Raw genomic sequence first — 22558 nt, 5'->3', positions numbered from 1 at the left:
GTGATGGACCATTGCTGTTCATAGGAGCTCCACAAGATTTCCTTTCCTGGTCTATTCACCTAACCCAGTTCTGGAATTCTTCATGGAAGATGCTCAAAGATGGTGTGAAGTTTGCATGTGGTGGTGCCTGGGGCTGTAAGGGTGTGCTTGGAGTTGCATCAGTGACTTTGTGCTAAAAGTCAAGCCTCTCTCTGATACCTTCTGTGAGATGTTAGATCTTCTTCATGCTCAGCTGTGCTCTTAATTGCTTGGAATTGTCAGGCCTGCTCAGTGAATATTGGAAATAGCAGCCAGCTGTGATCTTATTTACTTCTCTCTTCTGTCTTTTAAGGCTGATATTGTCTAACAATGAGTCAGTTCGACAACGACATTGAGCCAAACATTATTGATGATAAAATGGTTCAGAAAGCCATTGAGGAGCTGTGTCCAGAGGACTTGAAGCTTGCTAGAAGGGAAGCTATTAACTTTAAGGATGTCACGGAGCTACAGCTCAGTTTTAGAAGTGAGTACCAATCTACTCCTTTCTTCTTTGGTTAAAAGGTGATAGAATGACGTGGCAAACTTGCAGTTAAATAACCATTGTTAGCTTGGATTTGTGATGAGGAAACTAACATCTGGACTTCCACTTTTAGTCACAGAATCATTGAATTGTTTGGGTTGGAAAAGACCTCAAAGATCAAGTCCAGCCATTAAATTACCACTGCCAGGTCACCACTGAATTGTGTCCCTGAGTGCCACATCTATATGTTTTTTGAGCACTTACAGGGAGTGGCTCCACCACTGTCCTGGGCAGCCTGTTCCAGGGCTTGGTCATTCTTTTAGAGAAGGAATTGTTCCTAATGTCCAACTTAAACCTACTGTGGTACAACTTGAGGTCATTTCCTCTTATCCTATCACTTGTTACTGGAAGAAGAGACTGACCCCCACGTGGCTCCAATCTCCTCTCAGGGACTTGTAGAGAGCAAGATCAGCCCTCAGTCTCCTTTTCTCCAGGCTGAACGACCTGACTTTCCTCAGCTGCTCCTTCCTTCACCAGCTTCAGTGATCTTGTCTGGATATACTCTAGCACTTCAATGTCTTTTTTGCAGTGAGGGGCTCAAATCTGAACCCAGTATTTGAGGTGTGGCTTCATCAGTGCTGAGTACTTAGCACAATTAGCTAAGCACTTATTAGCACTTAAGGACAATTAGCTCTCTAGTCCTGCTGACCACACTATTGCTGATCCAATCCAGGATGTTGTTGGCTTTCTTGGCCATCTGGGATGGATCATCCACAGCTGTTGTTCAGCACTCCCAGGTCCTTTTCTGTTGGACAGCTTTCCAGCCACTGTACTCCAAGCCTGGAGCGTTCACGGGGTTGTTGTGACCCAAGTGCAGGATCTGGCACTTGGCCTTGTTAAACCTCATTCCACTGACTTCAGCCTGTTCAGGTCCCTCTGCAGGGCCTTCCCACCTTCAAGCAGATCAACATTCCCACCCAGCTTGTCATCTGCAAACTGACTGATGATGCCCTCCTTCCCCTCATCCACATCACAGATAAAGATATTAAACAGTACAGACCCTAGAACCAGATCGTTCCTCTGAAGTTGTTTTCACTGAGAGCTGGCTGCTTTCACTGACGGGTAACGCTGCAGCTGCTTAACTTGCTGTTATTGTCCCTGCTCTTACTTAACATTTATATTGTGGTGACACCTACAGGCCACCGGCCTGTTGGGCCCTTTTATGTGTGGCTGAATCAAACCCTGGGCAGGCTCCACCATCGCTGGTGATTATGTGACAGCGATTTGAGAGATTATGGTGATTACAGTCCAATTTGGTGGCTTCCTCTGGTCACCCATACTATTATCTCAGTTTGCCTTTTACTGTCAAACCAGTCATAAAGTTGCATTCAAAAAAACCAAACCCAAAACACCTGAGAGGGAAGAACATTTGGTTCAATATTTGAGTCTTTTGGGGGTATGTAATTTCCTGGGCAAAAAAAACCCCAACCCTGCTTTTGGTTATTCATTTTGTGCTCCAGTAAAATAATGTATTGACTGAGTTTCTTAGAGCAGCCCCCCTGTTACCTGCTCCTGCATGTCTTTGTTTGCAAATAGGGACTACAGAAGGGTGTGAATATTTCATACATGCAGTTCCCTGCTTGGCTCTGCACTCACTAAACAGCAATAGCAGCAGAGCTTCTAACAAAACCCTCTGGGAAGCCATTGCTGGGGGGGGGGGAGGAAGAGAATTGGGAGTGAGAACATTCTGTATTTTCTGTCCCCTTGGTCCTAGTGTTTTGCTGCTGTGCCTAATGACCTGCCCTTGTGATTCTGTTTTTGGAGAAAGCTAAATGCAGGGATATTGATTAGTTCTAAACTGCAGCCTTCACAGAAAGACTAGACCTCAACCTGCTCCCATGTGATGAGAATCCCAGGAGCAGGAGAGTAATTTCCAGTAGCAGTAGCTGGCCACTGCTAGTCTGCAAACACAGAATCTCACCCCCAAACCTCCCTCTTGGAGCTGAAAAGGAAAATGAAGGTCAAGGTGTCCTAGGAGTGGATTCATAAAGCCACTCTTGACTGGAGGGCTGTAGCCAGTGTCCCCTCAGCGACTTGCTGGCATTGCTGATGAGCAGCTTGCAGTGGTGCAGGAGACTGAGGTTAACTGGGCTGTTTCACTGAAATCTCACCCAGCCACTGGACCTCTCAGCTCTCCAGGGCAGTCATCACATCCTGATCTGCTGAAAGTCATTTTGGAGGTAAGACTGGACATGTTTTCCTTGTGCAAGGCAGCATGGCTGCTCAGCTGAAAGCTGTCTCACATGAAAAGCAATTTTCATTTGCTTTGGTGTTTTGTTTTGTGTTTCCCTGTGGCTTTAGATATCCTGCAGATTGATAGTCTCTGGCAGTTTGAGAATCTGACTAAACTGCAGCTGGACAACAACATCATTGAGAAGATAGAAGGTCTGGAGAGTCTGGTTCATCTTGTGTGGCTTGGTAAGACACAGGCATATAGGTTCAGATCCCTTCAGAGGTGCAAAGCAGTCTGTGACAAAGCCAAGGTGTTGCATTCCTCCTCAAACATGACTGAGAGGAGCTTTCCCAGGGAAGGCTGTCAGCTGTCACTGTGCTTCCTCATTTGACTGTCAAATGTCAAAATGCCTAAGTATCAGAGCTGCAAAACAACCTTTCCAATACTCAGAGACTGTTTCTAATACATTTGGTGTGGCAGGAACAGGAAGCTGAGATGTCAAGTTTGTTGCCAGGGTTTGTACTTGTATTTGGAGGTAACTTTCAGAAACATTTATGCAATCACCTTTGTGATTTAGAAGCCTGTGCTCTGTATTCAAAGCCAATGCAGGCATTTCAGAGCCTGGAACCCACTGGATCTTTGCCATCAGGTGCTTAAGGCCTTGTTGTCATTGTCGTGCCATAAAATCATACAAGGTTTGGGATGGAAGGGAGCTTTGAAGGTCATCTAGTTCAACCCCCCTATAACTAGAGAAGGCTGCTCAGAGCTCCAGACACCCTGACCTTGAGTGGTTCCAGGGATGGGATATCTACCACCTCTCTGGGCAATCTGGACCAGTGTCTCACCACCCTCAATATAAAAAATGTTCTTCTCTCTAATTAGTTTGAGTCTTCCTCTTTCAGTTTAAAATCATAACCCCTTGTCCTGTCACAACAGGCTCTGCTAAAAGGTCTGTCCCCATGTTTCTTCTCAAGCCCCCTTTATACTGAAAGGTCACAATAAGTGTCCTGGAGCCTTCTTTTCTGCAGGCCAAATGATCCAAATTCTCTCAGCCTGTCCTCACAGCAGAGAGCTTCTAGCACTTGGATCTTTTTTGTGGCATCTTGGCCCCGCTCCAACAGGTCCCAGTCTCTCTTGTGCTGAGGAGCCCAGAGCTGGCCCCAGCACTGCAGGTAAGGTCTCAGCAGAGCACAGCAGAGGGGCAGAATCCCCCTCCCTCCCCCTGCTGCCCACACTGCTGGGGATCAGCCCAGGACACAAGTGGGTCTGGGCTGTGAGTACACGCTGCCAGCTCACGTCCAGCTTGTCACCCACCAGTGCCAGCCCCAAGGAGTGTCCATCACTGTAGTCTGGTGTGACTTGCTTTCACAGTGGTGCAGGGTTTGATTGTGGGCAGGTTGGTGTGGTGGGTTAAGTTTGCTGCTGCATATCCGTGGCTTAGAGCATTCTCTGGGAGCTGCAGCCACATCCCACACCGCTGGCTGGCAGCGTAAATACCCTCAGCTGCCTTTGAAAATAGCATGCAAGGGCTTGGGTTCATCAGCACATCTTGAGATGTCTGATGGGTTCTTCCAACCAGTTGTCTGCACCATTCTGCTGCACAGATGACTAATGCACTTGTGAATCAACAGCTCATCACCACAATGTAAGCAGAGTGCTTTGAAGCACACTCAGGAGTTTTGTTTGCTCAAAGGCCGCAGCGTGGTTCAGCAGCTGCTGCGTGAGTGTCTCAGTGCCGGGCTGGGGTGATGCAGGCAGCTGGTGACCTCATCAACCAGCTTTGGACTCCTAGATTGCTCAGTGCTGGCCTGAAGGCAAATCCTGTCCTTAGTCATGATGAATGTAGGTGTCAAGATAGATGTTCTGGCAGGATAAGTGGAAATATCAGCGTGTGAAATAGCTGAAGTGAGGCTGTGCCTTTTGCATCCCTCCGTCGACAACAGAGCGACTGGGAGCGTGGGACTGGCCTGAGTTGTGTTATGGGAATGACCATGAGAGTGGACACTGGTGTGGCAGGCAGGAGTCTGCAAGAAACAACACAGGGAGTGTTAAATTTGTCACAGAAACAGTCCCCTTTTGGAGCATTTCTCCACCTCTTTTCCTCTATTTTAGGTTTCCCTCTAAGGTAGAAACTGCTTTTAGGTTGTGCATGTGGATGGTGAAGGGGTCTAGAGCACAGTGTTGTGAGTAGCTGTGGTGGTTGGGGGGAAACTTCAACCTGCCACAGTAGTGGCTGAGGGAACTGGGATTGTTCAGCCTGGAGAAAAGAATGCCAAGGGGAGACCTGGCTTTCTACAACTACCTGAAAGGAGGTTGGAGTGAGATGGATGTTACAGAATCACAGAATTAACCAGGTTGGAAAAGACCTTCAAGAGCATCAAGTCCAACCTATCACCCAACACCATCTAATCAACTAAACCATGGCACCAAGTGCCTCATCCAGTCTGTTTTTAAACATTTCCAGTGATGGTGACTCCACCTCCCTGGGCTGCCCATTTCAGTGACCAATCTCTCTTTCTGTGAAGAAATTCTTCCTAACATCCAGCCTAAACTGCAAAATTGTTTTAGAATCATAGGATCACAGAATTGTTGGGATTAGAAGGGACCTCAAGGATCATCCAGTTTCAACCACCCTGCCTTGGGCAGGGACACCTCACACTACAGCAGGTTGCCCAAAGCCACATCCAGTCTGGCCTTAAAAACTCCCAGGGATGAGGTTTCCACCACCTCCCTGGGCAACCTGTGCCAGTGTCTCACCACCCTCATGGGGAAGAATTTCTTCCTAACATCCAGTCTGAATCTACCCATTTCTGGTTGGTTGTTTTTTTCCACTTCCCCCAGTCCTATATTTCCTGACACCTTTAAAGTCCCTCACCCACCCCATTTTCCCCCCCTTTCCCCCTCAAATCCCAGAGCACCTGGGCTCTATTGGAGTCTCCTCCCACCCCAGGTGTGGCCACCTTGCTCTCCCCATATCCACTCCCCTTTTTAAACCCTTCCAGGAGAAGCAGAAGCCTTAAGCTGAGCCCATCTGGGCTGGAGGATCCTCCTCTCATCACTGGTGAGTGCCCCTGGTGCACACTGGGTGATGGTGGTGGTGACAACAAAGGCCGGGGGGCCTGGTGGCCCCCCGGTTGTTAGGGCAATGATTGATGACTCCTCCAATAGCCATGGATGCTGGCTGGGCTTCTTTACTGGTGCTGGGCTCCTTTGTGTGGTATCATGGCTGGTGAGGGACTTGCCTCCAGGTCTGGGATGAGTGCAGGAATGGTGGTGGTGGAGCGGGAGCTGTTTAGCCAGATGATGTGATGCTAATTACACTGTTTCTACCTGGAGGCCCCTTGAATCTCTTGGTCTCTTCTCCCAGTAACAAGCAATAGAAGAAGAGAAAACAGTCTCAGGTTGTGTGAGGGGAGGTTTAGGTTGGTCATTTAGAAAAATTTCATCCCCCAAAGGGTTGTCAAGTCCCCACCCCTGAAGGAACTGGAAAGTCAGGAAGATGTGGTGCTGAGGGACATGGTTTAGTGGTGACCTGGCAGTACTGGCTTAACAGTTGGATTTGATGATTTTAAAGGTCTCCTCCAACCAACACAATGCCATGACTCCCTGACTCTAGCTGTTCCTCTCATTTATTTGTTGCATGGAGAGCTGCAAGGAGGAGATGAGAACAAAAGATGATTTCATGCCAGGCCTTTCCTGTCGGACACTGAACATGCTGGATATAAACTCCTAAATCAACAACTCAGCTAAATGCAAGGCCTGAACCAGGGCATTCTGCTGGAGATATTTAACTCTTGCTTTTAAAAGTTCTGATTTCTAAACTCTCCCTCAGACTTGTCCTTCAACAATATTGAGGTAATCGAGGGCCTGGATACCCTTGTCAGGCTGCAGGACCTCAGCCTCTCCAACAACAGAATATCTAAACTTGAGCACATGGACACCTTGCAAGAGCTGCAGATTTTCTCCATTGGCAAGAATAACCTGACCACTCTGGAAGATGTGAGTGCTCTCTGTCCCTGCAAATGTTCCCTGTCAAAGGATCAAATAGTCTAAACCTGACATTTGCCACTGTATCCAAGTCTGTCTTTAGAGGAGAGACTTCTCCTTAGGATTTCACTGCCTCTGTAATCTAGGGTATGGGTTTGAGAAGTGTTATGCACTTCCTGCAGCTATTTCTCCTTTAGGTTATTGACTCATGGGGGCTGGTTCTGTTACTACAAAATTCCTATTGCTTCCTATCAGTTCCAAGGAATTAGTAGGTACAGAATCACAGAAAACATCCCATTGGAACAGACCTCAAAGATCCTCCAGTCCAACCCTCGACCCAGCACTGAAGGGTCAACACTAAACCATGTCCCCAAGCACCAGCTGCTTGAACACCTCCAGGGACAGTGACTCCAACACTGCCCTGAGCAGATCATTCCAATGTTTGATATGGGAAAAGGATGGAGTGGAGACTGGGATTTACCTTGAGTCGTCTCCACACCATCCCCTTTTCCTCTACATCCATCAATTATCTATTCCTGATGTGGACTTAACTAGTTCCTTTCCTGAAAGCATTAGGAATTCATAACTGTTCCAGTTTGCAGGAGGAGCTTTAGCCTAGTCCCTGACTCAAAGACTAAAAGTAAAATTATTATCATTGGCTACAAAAGAAAAGTAATGATACGGTCTATAGAATTCATTAGCTTGCTAATGGGGATAGAGAGTAGTGGCAGAAACAGTTCTCTTTCTCTTTTCTTCTTCTGTTGATTCTGCTTGCAACTTCTCTCTCTCTCTCTTTCTCTTTTTCTCTCTCTCTCTCCCCCTGTGCCCTTGCCAGAGGTATCTCTGTTTTGACTACTGTGTGAGGTAACAGGAAGGAGGGAGGGAGTGGGGAGGAGGTGAACAGGTCCCCTGGATCTGTCCAAGGGGGTCTGAGGTGTTTGTGTTGCTTCTAAATTGTAAATATATATATATATATAGTGAGAGTGCATATATTGTATATTTTGTAGATATTAATTGCATTTCATACTTCTAGATTGTAGTTTGCTTGCAAACAGAGCTTCATTTGCTTCCATCCCAACCCGAGCTAGTCTGGGGATTTGATTTTTGGGGGTAGTTCCTCCAAAGTTTCACAACAACTTAATGCCAGGCTGTGTCTGGCAGCAGAGCAGGGTATGCATGCAAGCTACTAAGAACAACTAAATGTGCAGGCACTGGGAAGTTCCTCTCTTTCCCCTTGGCACAGGTGGTGTATCTCAGGAGGTTTAAAAGCCTACGCACGCTGAATCTCATGGGGAACCCTCTCTGTGAGGAGGAGCGCTACACGCTCTTTGTTGTTGCTCATCTTCCAGCTCTGGTGTACTTGGACTTCAAGCTCGTGAATGACAGCACAGTAAGCATCTCTGCATTCCCTCCCTGCTTGTGCAATTGGGCAACAGCACTCAATCACAGAATCACAGACTGGTTTGGGGTAGAAGGGACTCTTAAAGGCATGGTGGGTTGAAATTATCCCCCACAAAGTAGGCATCAGCCTAAAACTGCCACAAAAGGTCATCTAGTTCAACCCCCCTGCAGGGAGAGCAGGGACATCTTTAACTAGATCAGCTTGCTCAGAGCATCTTGCAGAGCATGTTTTGTTGGCATGCCAGCAATATTCTTGCATTCAGGGCAGGTGCCCTGCAGAAATGAGGCTTACAGAAACACACGGTGTTTATTCTGCCTCCACCTAACAGCTGTGAACCTGTAGGCCAAATTCTATCAAATCTGACAGAGAAGTAGAGGTGTCAGAGGCGTGATGTCTTCACAGATTTTGTGCAAATCAGCAGCTGTGTGTGGGAGAGGGGCTGGGTGAATGTTGCCACAGAGAGGCAGCGATGTGAGTGAGAAGGCATCAAGCCACCTTAGAGATGAGAACATCTTGGAGGGAATCAGTTTGGTAGGGAAAAGAGGAAAGGTCCAGGGCAGAGGAGGCTTGGTGGTCCTGCAGCTTGCTGAGCAGTTTCAGTAGCAGACACCATCCACACAAGCAGAAGCTGTCAGATGCTCTTTCTCCCCTGGATTTCTGAGGACAGGACAGCACATCCACTCCGCTCACCTGAGGGTCCACTTTTTGATCCCAGCACTCAAAGGAGCAACAAAGGCTTTTTCTTGGTTGTTTTGTTTTGTGGGTTAGTAACCAAAGAACATGATTCATTGTAGATTTTCTTGGCACAGAGCAGGAGCTGTACTTGGGATATCCATCACTCTTAGCACAGGGACTGGAAGGGCTTTCCAGGTCATTGAGCCCAGTCCCTGCTCGTACAGACAGTGCGTCATAGAACTGCACACTTCCATTTGTCAAGCTTCAGTTTCAAGCTAATTAGGTTCTTGCCCCTGCCATCCACTTGCCATCCACTCCTCCAAAAAGGAGGAGTGCTCCTCTCTAGTAAATGTATTAAACTTACTAGCTGATGAAATCAGAGCTCAAATTCTAGAAGTCAAAACAGAGCCTGCTGAAATAAATCCAAACCCTCTGAAGCTGAGAAAATGGAGAGAGAAGTTTCCTGGGACTGAATCAGCTCAGATGTATTGAATGCAGAGTCAGAGTAATATGCCTACAAAAACAGCCCACAGCTGGGGTGAGGAATAGATTAAAAACTTCATGAGTAGCTTAATAAAAGCCCACAAAGAAATGGAGATGCAGAGGGCCCTCAGGTGCATGCTCTAGAAAGATCAAATGCTTGTGCCAAGCTTTGTTGAGCAATGCTGGATCATCTGATAAAAACATTGTCTTTGTTTGCATTTCTCAGCGAGAAGCTGCACTTCTGAAGTATCAGCATCTCACTGAGCTACTGGAACTTGAGGAGGCTGAGGCCCTGGCTCAGCTGAAGGAAGAGCAGGCCAAGCAGAAGGAGCTGGAGCACCACACAGTATGTTTTCTGTGGCTGGTTGTATATTGTCTCGGGAGAAAGCACAGCACATATTGACTCCTTTTACCTGCTCGAAGATTTACATCGACTGTGCTAAAACTAAGGCTGGGATTAATCTCTGTGAACTCTGAATCTCATTTTTTTTGGGATGAAAACAGGAGCTGCTGTGCAATACACATGACGTGAGGGAACATAATTCTTTTGGCTGAACAATGGAGCTACAGACACAGACCCTGCAAAGCTAAATAGTAAATCATACCCAGGGACCTTATCAGTCTGACATGAGATTAAGAAAATCACAGGTCTGAGGGAACTGTTAGCATTTTCATGGTGCAGTGACTTTTTTCTCCTTCACACCAAGTTAATGCTTTTCATTAGTTTTATGGTTAAACTCTTCAGGGCCTTCAGAGATCCCTGAAGTCCTGTGAATAGGCTGAAAACAAGACCAGGTGGAATGGTGCATTCAGTTATGGTCTGGCTCTGTATTCCAGACCTCTGGAAGATCAGATCAGCTGCAGAGTAGGAGGCAGTTAAGTGACAGGGAAGATGTTGCAGCTCTTCCCTCCATCCCTCCCCAAAGTCCACTGCTTCCTTATCTGAAAGGCTTAACAGCCTTGCAGTATGTGGTTATATGTGTTAATGTCTTATCCAAGATTAAGTAGTGTTTTCTATCCTTAGGCTAGAGAGTCCTAGCAACAAAGCCACTGGGATGGTTTTTCACCCCAGCCACAGGGTGCTTTCATGCCTTGCCTGGTTTGTCTATTTTGTTGGTACCACTGTGTCTGCACCAGTGTTCCTCTGCTGGTAATGTGCTTATGGGAGAAGCACATCCTTAGGACTGGCACTCTTTATTTTCCTTATATTGCTCTGATTCTCTTCAAAGGCAGCCTTTGTGGAGCACCTGAATGGCTCATTCCTGTTTGAGGATCTCTATGCAGACGATCCAGAAGCTGCCAAACTGGCATACCTCCCTGGCGTGGGTGACCTGCTGCAGACATATCCTTCTTGGGTCTAGAATACCTGCAGCTATAGTGTAATGCCTTGAGTGAAGAAGGAGGTGCATCCACAGGGACTCTTTGTCTGTTGCTTTTGTCCAGGGCTGAAAGCTACATTGATCTAAGATCTGAGACAGTCTGTGTTCAATTTTTGGAATGGTACCAAAAAAAACCCCACTGCAGGACTGAGACCACTGACAGCTTTAAGGCTTGAAATCTCCTGAAATAAGAGAGCTACAAACAAATGGTTTCTATCATTGGCAAGCTGACCAACCCAGCATGAAGCATCCCATTTTAAACCCACACATTTCTAGCACCAACAGGTCATGAAACCCAGCATGGTGAGGACTGGGAGTGACCTCTAGAGATCATCCAGTCCAACCCCCCTGCTAAAGCAGGGTCATCCACAGCAGCTTGCCCAGGAGCACAGTGGTCAGGTGGGTTTGGAATCTGTCCAGAGAAGGAAACTCCACAACCTCTCTGGGCAGGCTGCTCCAGGGCTCCAGCACCCTCACAGCAAAGAATTTTCTCTTCCTGTTCAGCCAGAACCTCCTGGACATAATTTTGTGCCCGTTGCCCCTTGTCCTGTCATTGGGTACCACTGACAAGAGCCTGGCCCCATCCTCTTGCCCCTGCCCTTTAGATACTGATCAGCATTGAGAAGATCCCCTCTGGGGCTGCTCTTCTCCAGGCTCAACAGCCCCAAGGCTCTCTCAGCCTTTTCTCCTTACAGAGACACTCCGGGCCCCTCAGCATCTCGGTACCTTCTGCTGGACTCTCTCCAGTAGTTCCCTGTCTCTCTTCAACTGGAGAGACACAGTACTCTAGCTGTGACCTCACTAGGGCAGAGTAGAGGGGGAGGAGAACCTCCCTTGACCTGCTGGCCACGCTCTTGTTAATGCACCTGATGAGATTCCAGCATTTTAAATCCTCCCCGCCGTAATTACCATAGTCCTTTTCCCTTCACTTGAATCAAACACAATTTCAGTAGCCTTTTCTGACCCTTGGAGAATCAAGGCTTTGTACTTTCTTTAAGGCTGGAATCCACTTAAAGTTTAAAATGAGCTCTAAGATAAATCTCTGTCAGTTAGATTGTAAGAGTGCAGTCGCTAAAATCATGTTGAAATTGAAGTGGTAGGAGATAGGAACAGACTAATCAGCCCGATCCGAGGCGTGCATCTCGCAGCCTGCCAGGGCTGGCAGCAGGAAGTTTTCAGGCCAGCACTTTTTTTTCTCTCTCTCTGATCATTGCTCCTACACAGGGGGATCAGAAAGCAGACACATATTTCCCCCTTTTTTCTTTTCTCATTCAGATTAATAGAGCATTGTCAAGGCCAGTAACTTGACCTTCCTCAAAATTGCATTACGCTGGGGGAGGGCCGGGGGGGGAGGGGGGGAAATGCATCACAGCTTAACTACAACAGACTCCAGAAACAATTCCATTGCCAAGATAATAGCAGAAGAAAAATGGACATTGTTTTTTGTGATGCTACCAAGTCAGTAGTTTATTCTCTGCTCTGGCTGTAGCCTCCTGAGGTGTATTTATTAACTATGCAGGCACTGTGTCCACGCTTGTGGAGACAGATAGGGGTTTGTATGCTTCATTCCCCTGCTGTGGCAGAAAAAAAGAGTCACTGGATGTATTTCCTTTCCTTCCACAAGGCCTTTTCCCTCCTTGAGTTGCCACAGCTGTCTCCATATCCTTAATTTAGCAAAATCCTGTGCTTAGAATGTGGATGGGTGACCCAGACCTGCCACAGAGAGAATATCTGGCAGCCTGCTCCCAGCAGGAACCAGGGAGTTCACACACGGGTAGCTTGTAACTCTTGTTGCTCCAACCTGCAGAGGTAAAAGGAACACAGAACGCTGCTCCACTGAACAAGCAAAACACCTTGACTCTGGTGTCACATACAGGGAGGAGTTTGTCTTGGTTTGCAAGAACCTGTTTAACTATGGTCTGCAAGAGCATGAAAAACGAGAAGCTGAAGTCTCCAGTTTCTGTGAATGCCTTCATGAAGCATTAATGGCCAACCAGCGAGACAACAGGAAAATCATCCTCGACTTTGAGAGCCGCAACAAAAGGGTAAGGTGCTTGTAGCCCAGTTTGGTTGGTACAGGATCTCTCAACCCCAGCGTGGTGGGGGTTGGAAGAGGCTTTTGGAGGTCACCTAGTCCAACTCCCCTGCTAAAGCAGGACCACCCAGAACAGGTTGATCAAGATCACGTCCAGGCGAGTTTGAAATCTCTTCAGAGGAGGAGACTCCACAACGTGTCCGGGTAGACTATTCCAGCTGGGCATCCTAAGCCAGCTTTTCACTGAGAGTGAGGATGCCTCCATTAAAATCAGAATGATTCTGGATTTACACTGTTGTGATAGGAATTGGTACTTGATCCCTAAAGGCAGAATCACAGAGAGGTTAAACACTGGAAGTGACCTCTGGAAGTCATCTGGTGCAAGCCCCTTGCTCAAGCAGGGCCACTCACAGCAGGCTGCTTGGGAACTTGTCCAGATGGCTACTGAGTATCTCCAAGCGTGGAGACTCCACAGCCTCTTTGGGCAACCTCTGCCAGTGCTCAGTCACTGTTTTTTCATATGTTTCTTACAGTAGAAATCAATACTAAGAAAAATCATTGTGTTAGCTGATCTGATGTCATTAACTAATGTAGTGTTAAAAGAGATATTTTTTTTTAGTGCTTTATGTAGAAAAATAATTTGGGGATTGAAGTTTCAGCCCTTTGGGCAACCAACAACCAGCTAACACTGAGAGCTTTTATCTGTACTTGAAACTCAGTCACAGGACAAGATTAACATGTCTTCCTGCCCAGGAGGGTCATGGTCCTTCAGGGCTTTACAGGGGAAAAAAATGTGGCTAAACATGGTGGGGTTTGGAAATGCTCAACCTTGCTTTTGGTTGAAACACTTGTGATGAAGTTGATCTAAAAGAGACTCAGATTTATCAGATTGAACACCACTCCCCTTCTCTTTGAGGCTTCCAATAACTCTTCCTCCATTGAAAAATGGGGAAGAAGAAGGAGATTGCAGAGTATTGAGTTTTTCAAGTAATTTTCTGCTTCAGTTCATCTTATCAACAACAGCTCAAAGAACTTTAACCAAAAAAAAAATATTAGATAAAGTTATTGTAATGTATTTCTGGACTTTTTACAGCAGAAATCATCTTTTTTTTCCCCCCTCTCCCCCCCCCATTCTGCTCAACTACAGCCCCCCATGATGGCTGCTAAGGGCACAGCTTCCAGTGCAATCCCTTTCTGCCCATGGATAATAGATGGATCATTATTTTGTTTCCACAGAAAAATTTCAGGGGTGGGCAAAAGCCTGGTGACACTGTCAGCTGAGCCAGTCCCTGACAGCTGACAGCAGGCAGAGTCATGAGCACTGGCTCCCTTTGATTACCAGGGGTCACTTTGAGTGAGGTGCTTTGTCACAGGCTGGCACTGCTGAGTCACTCTGTGCCCAGTCCTTGAACTCTGCTGACTCATGCTGGCACGCTGACTCTGACAGCTCCTCTCAGGACAGGAGTCTGCAGACTTGCCAGAAGGCAGCAGGGAAAAAAAGAAGACTGAGATGCACATTTAGTTAACTTGCACTTGAGTTGCCAACATATCTTCCATTTCAACAAACCCTAAATCAAACCCAAAGAAACATGGCTGAGGCCAGATTTTGGCCACAGAATCCCAGCGTGGTGGAGTTGGAAGGGACCTCTGGAGATCATCCAGTCCAACCCCCCCTGCAAGGTCACCCACAGCAGCTTGCCCAGGAGCACAATGTCCAGGTGGGTTTGGAATCTCTCCAGAGAAGGAGACTCCACAATCTCTCTGGGCAGCCTGCTCCAGGCCTCCAGCAGCCTCACACTAAAGAATTTTCTCCTGTTCAGATGGAACCTCCTGGGTTCCAGTTAGTGCTCCGTGTCCTGACACTGGGCACCACTGACAAGAGTCTGGCCCCATCCTCTTGCCCCCCACTCTTTAGCTCTTGCAGAGCATGAGAAGATTCTTTCTCAGGCTGTTCACCTTCAGGTCAAACAGCTCCAGGTCTCTCAGCCTTTCCTCCTCACAGAGATGCTTCAGACCTCTCAGCATCTGCATAGCTTCTGCTGGACTCTCTCTAGTAGTTCCCTGTCCCTCTTGGACCAAGGAGCCCAGAACTGAACCCAGTGCTCCAGCTGTGGCCTCAGTAGGTTCTTTGCCTTTGATGATGTGCAGGCTCAGCTACATCCTGCAAGAACAGGACACAGAGGCCAGTGTGAGGGTTCCCACTGGAGGAGTCAGTGTCAGAACCAAAGGCTGCATTTTAACAGCATTTCCCTGTTGATTTGAAATCACCAGAGGAGTTCAAAGGGTGCAGGCTGAGGTCTGTAAAACACCTGAGGGGCTGTCTCACTGTAATCCTGCCTTGTAAGCTTGGGGAACCTGTAAAATAACTCTGAAGTTGGTTAAGGAGCAAAGAAGCATTAAATGCCTTGGACTTTGAAGCTATTGCTCTGGGGGTGCACACTGAATGGCTTGGGAGCTTTCTGAGCCTCAGAACTTGTCTACATTAGAAACAGAAGAGACCATGCTCTTCCCTTCCCCCCCTTTTAACACCACCCAGTCTGGGTAACCTGGTCCCTTGTCAGACCCAAGCCTTGGCAATGGTTTTCATTAGAATTCCCCATTGTAGCCCATTCCTCAGGAGAAGTGGATTAAGCATCTGAAAACCTATTAACAGTTGATCACTAACTTACTTTGAAGAAACCTGAAAATAACACAGTGCTCAGCAAAAGAGGAGCATTCATTTATTTATTTATTTGATCCAAGACATCATAAATCTTCCCTGATACAACACTGACGTCAATATTTAATGCTGAAGGGTGATAAATCCTTGCTGTGAGAGGAAGGCAGGCAGTGAGAGGTATTCCATATTCAGAACACTAAATCCTGACCCTGTGGAAGTCAATCAAGATTCTCCTTGATGTGAAGGGGATCAGGATTCAGACCTGGGGTGCATTAAGAGGAGTGTGTCCAGCAGATCCAGGGAGGTTCTCCTCCCCCTCTACTCTGCCCTGGTGAGACCTCACCTGGAGTATTGCATCCAGTTCTGGGGTCCCCAGTCCAAGAGGGACAGGGATCTGCTGGAGAGAGTCCAACAGACAGGTATGAGGATGATGAAGAGACTGGAGCACTGCCTGATGAGGAGAGGCTGAGGGTGCTTAATCTGGAGAAGAGAAGACCCAGAGGGGGTTTAATAAATGTTTACAAATATCTGAGGGCCGGGGGTCCAGAGGGAGGGGACAGGCTCTGATCAGTTGCACCCTGGCATAGGACAAGGGGCAATGGATATAAACTCCAGCACAGGAGGTTCCACCTCAACATGAGGAGGAATTCCTCACTGTGAGGGTCACAGAGCACTGGAACAGGCTGCCCAGAGAGGTTGTGGAGTCTCCTGCTCTGGAGACTTTCAAGATCCATCTGGCTGTTTTCCTGTGTGACCTGTGCTGGATTCTATGGTCCTGCTCTAGCAGGGGAGTTGAACTCAATAGTCTCTGGAGGTCCCTTCCAACCCCTAACATCCTATGAGCCTGTAGTCTAACTCCCCTGCAGCCAGCAGGGACATCTGCAACTAGAGCAGGTTGCTCAGAGCCCCAAACAACCTGACCTGGAATGGTTCCAGGGATGGGGCATCTACAACCTCTCTGGGCAACCTGGGTCAGTGTCTCACCACCTTTCAATATAAAATATTTAGAATCCTAGAACCATTTTGCTTGGAAAAGACCTTTCAGATCATCCAGTCCAACCAGCAAGCCACCATCACCATGGCCATTAAAATATGTCCCAAACTGACATGGTTTCAAGAATCTAAAACTTTACCTTGGAATGTGTTAGAATGGGAACCAAAGCTGGAAGCACAGAAGGGGCAAAGCCTTCTGCTGACTGGAGGATGAGGAAGTGTTGTCAGTGCCTCCATGGCCAAGCTCAGCACCGTTGACTCCCCAGTATGTAAATGTGGAGACTTCCTGAATCATCACATTTCAGTTCAGCTAATCAGCAGCAGGAACTTTCCTCACATATGTAACAAGTTAATTAAATTGCAGTGGAGTGCTGAGCACAAACTATGTGTAATTTATGTCTCTCCCTGTGTTTAGAGGCTGGATGAGATTCATAATGCCAGTAGCTACGATATTGCTGAGTCCAAACGAGCCGAGTCCAAGGAGGACATACTTCAGCTGTCAGAAGCACTCATGACCTTGGAAATGCTGATAACTGACCAGCTGGAGGTAAGGGTCAAGCACATACCTGTGAGATTTCACATCCAGAAGGTGGGGGTGGGGGTATTGGTGCCCTCTGTTCAGTGCCCCGTTGCACAAAGAGGGGAGCACAGGGCTTCCAGTCAGGCTGCTTGCTCTCTGCTTTATCCTTTCTCTGCTCAGACTTGATCTGGGTGAGATCAGGCTCTAGACATTGATCCATTGCCACAGATTTCTGTTTCTCAGAGCAGAGCACAGGATGTCCTTCACATCTCTCCAAGCTCATTTCCTAGACTTTAGAGGAAGGGACTTGAGGTCATTCAGTCATTTCACAGGGCTGCATACAGAAGTCTCTGCATAGCATGGGGCAGGCATTTGGGATTCTAGAGGTGTAATTCTTTGAAGCTGATCTTTCCTATGAATAAGATTACACACATTCCTGCTCAGCTCACTGCCTTTGCTTGCATAAGAGCTGCCTTTTTCCTCCCTACTTTTCCTCCAAAACTAGGGCAGGGCTGCTACTGTGCATCTTCATTTAAGGGAAGGCAAAAAAAAAGTGAGCTGTTTAGAAATGAGCAGACAGGAGTTGGCCCCTGTGTGCTCACAGATGCAGCAGGTTACTTCTGTGGGTGTGCATGACAGAAAGCAGCAGCTCAAAATGGATTCCTTGCTGCATCAGGATTGTGCCTTTCTAGTGTTTTCTGAATTGGTCCTCATGTCTCTGCGGGCACTGATGGAATGAGCAGAAGTGTTTCTCCCTGGGTGGAATGCAGAGGCTTTTCTCTCTGTGTGGCTCTGTTTGAACTGTTGTACCAAGACATTTTAAATGCAACACTTCACAGATTCTCCATCAGCCATTTTAGAGAGAGGCAATAGGTAACAGCAAACTGAGGACTAAAGCGAGAGCTGCAGTAAGCCCAGGCAGTGGTTTTGCTTCCAACAAGAGGCTCTTCATACCTTCTGGGAGGCTGTGTGGGAACACAGCACTCTGTGCATTGCTTAGGTGAGGGTAATAAAGACACCAGACAGCAGCTGAAGGCATCTCTCAGCCAGCTTCCCTCTAATGAAATGATTTGGATTTTCTGTCCCTGAAGGAGGAAGGAAAATCTTGCAGCACTTTCAAAACACTTTAAATGCTTGAGGCAGTGCAGTTTCTGACTGTGCTAATAACAGCAGTGAGTCCAAATTGTAATCAGCCGTTGATTCTTCCTAGACTCCCTGACTCCCTTTTATGTTTATGCAAGCTTTCATTGTCACATTTCCTCTTTCCCCCCTCTCTGTTAAGGAACTCATAAAGGATTTTAAGAGAAACACTGCTGATATAGCATCAACCTTCAATGAAAACGTTAAAGGGCTATATCCTTTGGCCAAGGTGTGGTTCTGGACCTCCTGGTGATGTAGGTCTCTCACCTAAATCCAGAAAGCAGCCATCAGTATAGAAATGGATTTATTGCTTTTAAACCCACAGAAAAGGTCTTTCTCAGCTGTGCAGGAATTTAAGGTGCATTTAAGGTGCCTAGCTTCTTCTTGTGGAGACTCTGGAGGGCACAAATCAACATGCTCCTGGGCTGAAAGCATGTAGGATTTAGGCAACTGTTTTCTGTGTATAGTTTTGCCACAGCAGCCAAGGAAATACCTTCAATTCCTGCTGAAGTTTCTTTAGATGGCCTCCATTTTCGTGTTGCTGATGTCTTCTGGGACAAAGCGAGATGAGAATACCAAAGGGTTCCAGTGGCAGGTTACACTGCTTTAAATACAGGAATCTGCTGTCCTGGTGCACATAATTGCACCATGATTCAGAGCTTAGCTTGTATCCTGGGAGGTCTCCCTCAATTTCCTTTGCAAACCCAGTCCCACTCCCAGCTCTGTGTAATGAGTGAGGATGAGACCCACTGTGTGATTGAGAGCAGAAAGTGTACATCCTGACACCACAGCAGCTTCTGGCAGCAGCCAGGCTCCTTCCTGCTGTGGCCTGCTGTGCAGACGCTCAGTCTCTAGTTACAGGAGGTCATTTCATCTCTACAAATGAGTGGTGGGGGTCAGCTTTTTCCTTAAGCATCTGCTGTACAATGACCCAGTGCCGGGACCTGGAGAACCGTCACCACGAAAGGCTGCTGGAGATCTGCATCACCACACTGGAGAAATCCGTCAAGGATGAGCTTGAAGAGGATTTGCCAGATGATGTTCGAACGGTGAGGACAGCAAAATATTCAGCTCTGGTGGGGAATTAGCAAGAACAGGTGGCCACAGCCTCTTCTTAAAAGGGAGAGGGATTCCAGGAGGCTCCATGCACCTAAAAAGCCTTGGCCAAAGCAGAGCATCACCTCCTCCCAAGAGGCCCCAGTTGCTCAGGCGAACCTCAGTGCTGCTGGACATCTCTGCTGACTAGGACAGAGGACAACTGCACTGCAGGGTTCCCTGGGTGCTGCCAGAGCTGGTGGCAACAGCCCAGGAGAGGTGCTGAGGAAATCTCTCTCCTGCCTCCAGCACAACTCACTTCTCTGGCTGTTTTCCAGACAGCCCCAACCCAGCAGGCACTCAGGCAGCTGGCTTTGTTCAGCTTCTCCTCGCTCCCCCGGGAGAATCCCAGCACTGCTCTGACTTCCTTGCATTGAGGCTCTGTTTGCCTCAGTGATTTCAAAAGCTCTTCCTGGAGCTCCCCAGCCCGTGAGCTGGTCTGGAGGCAGGACGTGACATTTCCAATGGAGCCTTCCACTGTGCCTTCAGTCTTGCTGCACAGGCAAAGATCCCAGGAGCCTTTCGGCAATCACAGAGATCACTCCAGCCAGCGCCACTGCCGACCTTTCTGCCTCTGTTATTCCTTCATTTAGTGGCTAAATGACTCAAGTTTTGCATTCACTGTGGTTTTGCTCTGCCTGGATTATCCCAGCCCCCCCATTACTCCAGGTAATGGAGAGCTGACAGACACAAACCAGACCCTCAGCCCCCGGGGGAGCTGCTGCTTTATGGCCTGTGCAGATGGCTGTAGTTATGCACCGTTGCTGTGCACCCATCTTGCCTCCCTACCATCCATTTCCACGCAGGAGCAATCTTCATTTGTTCAACAGCTGCACTTGGCTGCAGCAGGAGAGTCATTATGGTTTAGCAAAGCCACCCTCTATTTAGAGTCACAGGAGAAGTCACTGCTTCGATTAGAAGCTGGAACTCTCCAGAAAATGAAGATTTACAGCCAGTGCCACCAGTGCGAGAGACCCTTCCAAGTGCCATTTTCCACTTCCCACACTGGCTGTGCACTGCCAGCCTGCAGCACACTGAGCCTAGCTGCAGCCCCAGCTCCCCGTGGGGGCTGCCATGCACTGCAAGGTAGCCCTGCCCACAGCAGAGCACTCATAGGCTGGTTTGGGTTGGAAGAGACCTTTCAAGGTCATCCAGTCAAACCACCCTGCAGTCAGCAGGGACATCTGCAACTAGAGCAGGTTGCTCTGAGCCATGTCCAGCTTGACCTGGGGTGGTTCCAGGGATGAAGCATCTACCACCTCTCTGGGCAACTTCACCACCCCCATTGTAAAAAAAGTCTTCCTTCTTCCTAGTCCAAATCTCCCTCTTTTAGTTTAAAGCATCCCCCCTTGTCCTCTCACAACAGGCCCTGCTAAAAAGTCTGTTCCCAGCTTTCTGATGGGCCCTTTAAGCACTGAAAGGCCACCAAAAGGTCTCCTGGAGCCTTCTCCAAGCTGAACAACCCCAACTCTCTCAGCCTGCCCTAACAGCAGAGGGGTTCCAGCCATCCCACCATTGCTGCAGCCTCCTCTGCCCCCGCTCCAACAGGTCCCTGTCTCTCCTGTGCGGAGGACTCCAGGGTGGTGGACACTCCACAGCAGACATCTGCTCCTAGCTCCAGCAAGGGAGGCTGAGGATGCTGCCTCAGCTTCCCCACCCGTACAAGGGATCACGCTCCATTTCACAGGCCCAGACACATCCCTGCGGAGGGCAGCGCACTGGATCCCTCCCGATGAGTGGTGCTTTGTCTGTGTGGAACAGAAGGCTGATTTTCTTCCCCCAGCACCGCGGTTACTGTGCAGCTCCCTGCGAGCTCTGCCGCTTCTGCTGCGCGCCCGCCCCCCTCCTCTCATCCGGTCACGTTACCTCCTAGCTCCTGGTGGACAAAACCACCATTGTCAAGGCACTCAACGCGTCCCATGGCATCCGCCTGCTGAAGATTAACAAGCGAGAGAGCGACATCCTCTGCAGCACCTACCGCTGGCAGGCCTCCGTGACAGAGAAGGTAAGAGACCCCCGCGCTCAGGGGCACAGCACACGCAGCTCTGGCCCAAGTGCTGGGGGGCACTGCTAGGAAAGGCTCCCTAAGCTTTGCTACAGCCCCATCTGCTCCAGAGTTTCTTGGGGTTTTTTTTTGCTGTGAGGATGCTGGAGGCCTGGAGCAGGCTGCCCAGAGAGGTTCTTCTCTGGAGAGATTCCAAACCCACCTGGCCGTTGTGATCCTGGGCAAGCTGCTGGGGGTGACCTTGCTTTAGCAGGGTGGGGTTGGACTAGATGATCTCCAGAGGTCCCTTCCAATCCCCACCATGCTGGGATTCAGTGAAGGAACCCTGTGAAGGGACCCTGACAAGCCTGCAGATTCACTGCCTGGTTTTTGATCTGTTCAGGCTTTCCAAACCGAGATCGACAGAAACCGAGAGTGCATCAAAAAGATCATTCAGTACATCGACACTCTGCAGGAGGAGCTGGAGAACATCACCATCATGGAGCCAATGCAGTAGGTCTGCCACGGGCTGGGGTCACACAGGACAGCCCCCCCAGCAGGGAAGGCTGCCCCTCTGTGCCCAAGCTGCCTGGGACATTCCAGGCCTGACACGTCCCACCATAAACTGCAAATAAATGATCCTTTTAGCCTGGAAAAGGAGATGAAGCTCTGCCTCTTCCATCATGTTGGCATGAAGCCCACACAGACAGAGCTCAGACCTGGTCACAAGGGGTTATGGATCAGCTCTGAGCTGATTGAACCAAATCATCATAGCATCTCATGCCTGAAAGCTTTGCTACCTGCAGGCGCAGCAGCAGGAACCTGTGAGCCACCGACACGCAGCAGCAGCCTGGGAGAGGAGAGCTCTCCATCAAACCACCCCCAGGATCACAGCAGGTTTCCAGCTCAGCAAGCACAGGGCTGGGGGGTGTGGGGGGCTCTGCATGCCCGGGAGCCTTGTCTTGTCTTCTCACCGCCTCTCGCCCAAGCAGCTTTCTGCAGCGTGAGCAGAGCAGCCCCCAGCCAGCAGGAAGGGAAATCGATGGTTCCACAGGAGCTCACACACCGCCGCGCGCAACAGCCGAGCCAGGACTCATTAATTCCCCTCCTTGCTCGGTGACAGCAGCTGCTCTGCCGGCCTGTGGGCAGCTTCTGAGCAGTGCTGGTGGCCAGGGCGGTGCTGCTGGAGGCAGGCAGCAAGGAGAAAGGTGGGAAGGTTAAACGAGAGGGTGGCTGCCAAGGCGTGCCGAGGAGAGCCTGGGTCGCTCCAAAAGCCCCGTGGCTGGCGCTGCTGCCACACACAGCCTGAGCTGCTCCTACCCTGTGCTTGTGGAGATGGCAGGAGCCCAGGTTCCCCCTCTCTTGCTCCAGGAGTGCACACTCAGCTCCTTGCCACTCAGACAGGGCACTGAGCACAGAGAGGCTCAGCCAGAGACACAGAGGGAGCAGATCTGTTTGATCTCTTGGGTAGTTA

General features: G+C 48.8%; 1 protein-coding gene across 1 annotated transcript; it reads left to right on the top strand.

Moving 5' to 3' along the window:
* Positions 1-348: 348 nt before the first annotated feature.
* On the top strand, positions 349-22422 carry DRC3 (dynein regulatory complex subunit 3). The gene is made up of 12 exons (XM_009897515.2): positions 349-502; positions 2861-2977; positions 6565-6731; positions 7963-8109; positions 9506-9625; positions 10509-10621; positions 12529-12703; positions 16761-16892; positions 18148-18218; positions 18931-19054; positions 20974-21105; positions 21488-22422. The coding sequence occupies exons 1-12, from the start codon at positions 349-351 to the stop codon at positions 21599-21601; spliced, it is 1566 nt and encodes a 521-aa protein (XP_009895817.2). The 3' UTR covers positions 21602-22422.
* Positions 22423-22558: the final 136 nt, after the last annotated feature.

The sequence above is a fragment of the Dryobates pubescens genome, chromosome 4 (assembly GCF_014839835.1).
Source record: "Dryobates pubescens isolate bDryPub1 chromosome 4, bDryPub1.pri, whole genome shotgun sequence".
Lineage (NCBI taxonomy): Eukaryota > Metazoa > Chordata > Aves > Piciformes > Picidae > Dryobates > Dryobates pubescens.
Note: the sequence above shows the minus strand (reverse complement) of the source record. Positions and strands in the feature narration are given on the sequence as shown.

Bases quoted from the DNA above. Each gene is read 5' to 3' on its own strand.
- DRC3 (XM_009897515.2), top strand. From the start codon at position 349: ATGAGTCAGTTCGACAACGACATTGAGCCAAACATTATTGATGATAAA. The intron at 6,732-7,962 runs GTGAGTGCTCTC...CCCTTGGCACAG, and splicing joins ACCTGACCACTCTGGAAGAT to GTGGTGTATCTCAGGAGGTT. The intron at 12,704-16,760 runs GTAAGGTGCTTG...CCCTGTGTTTAG, and splicing joins TTGAGAGCCGCAACAAAAGG to AGGCTGGATGAGATTCATAA.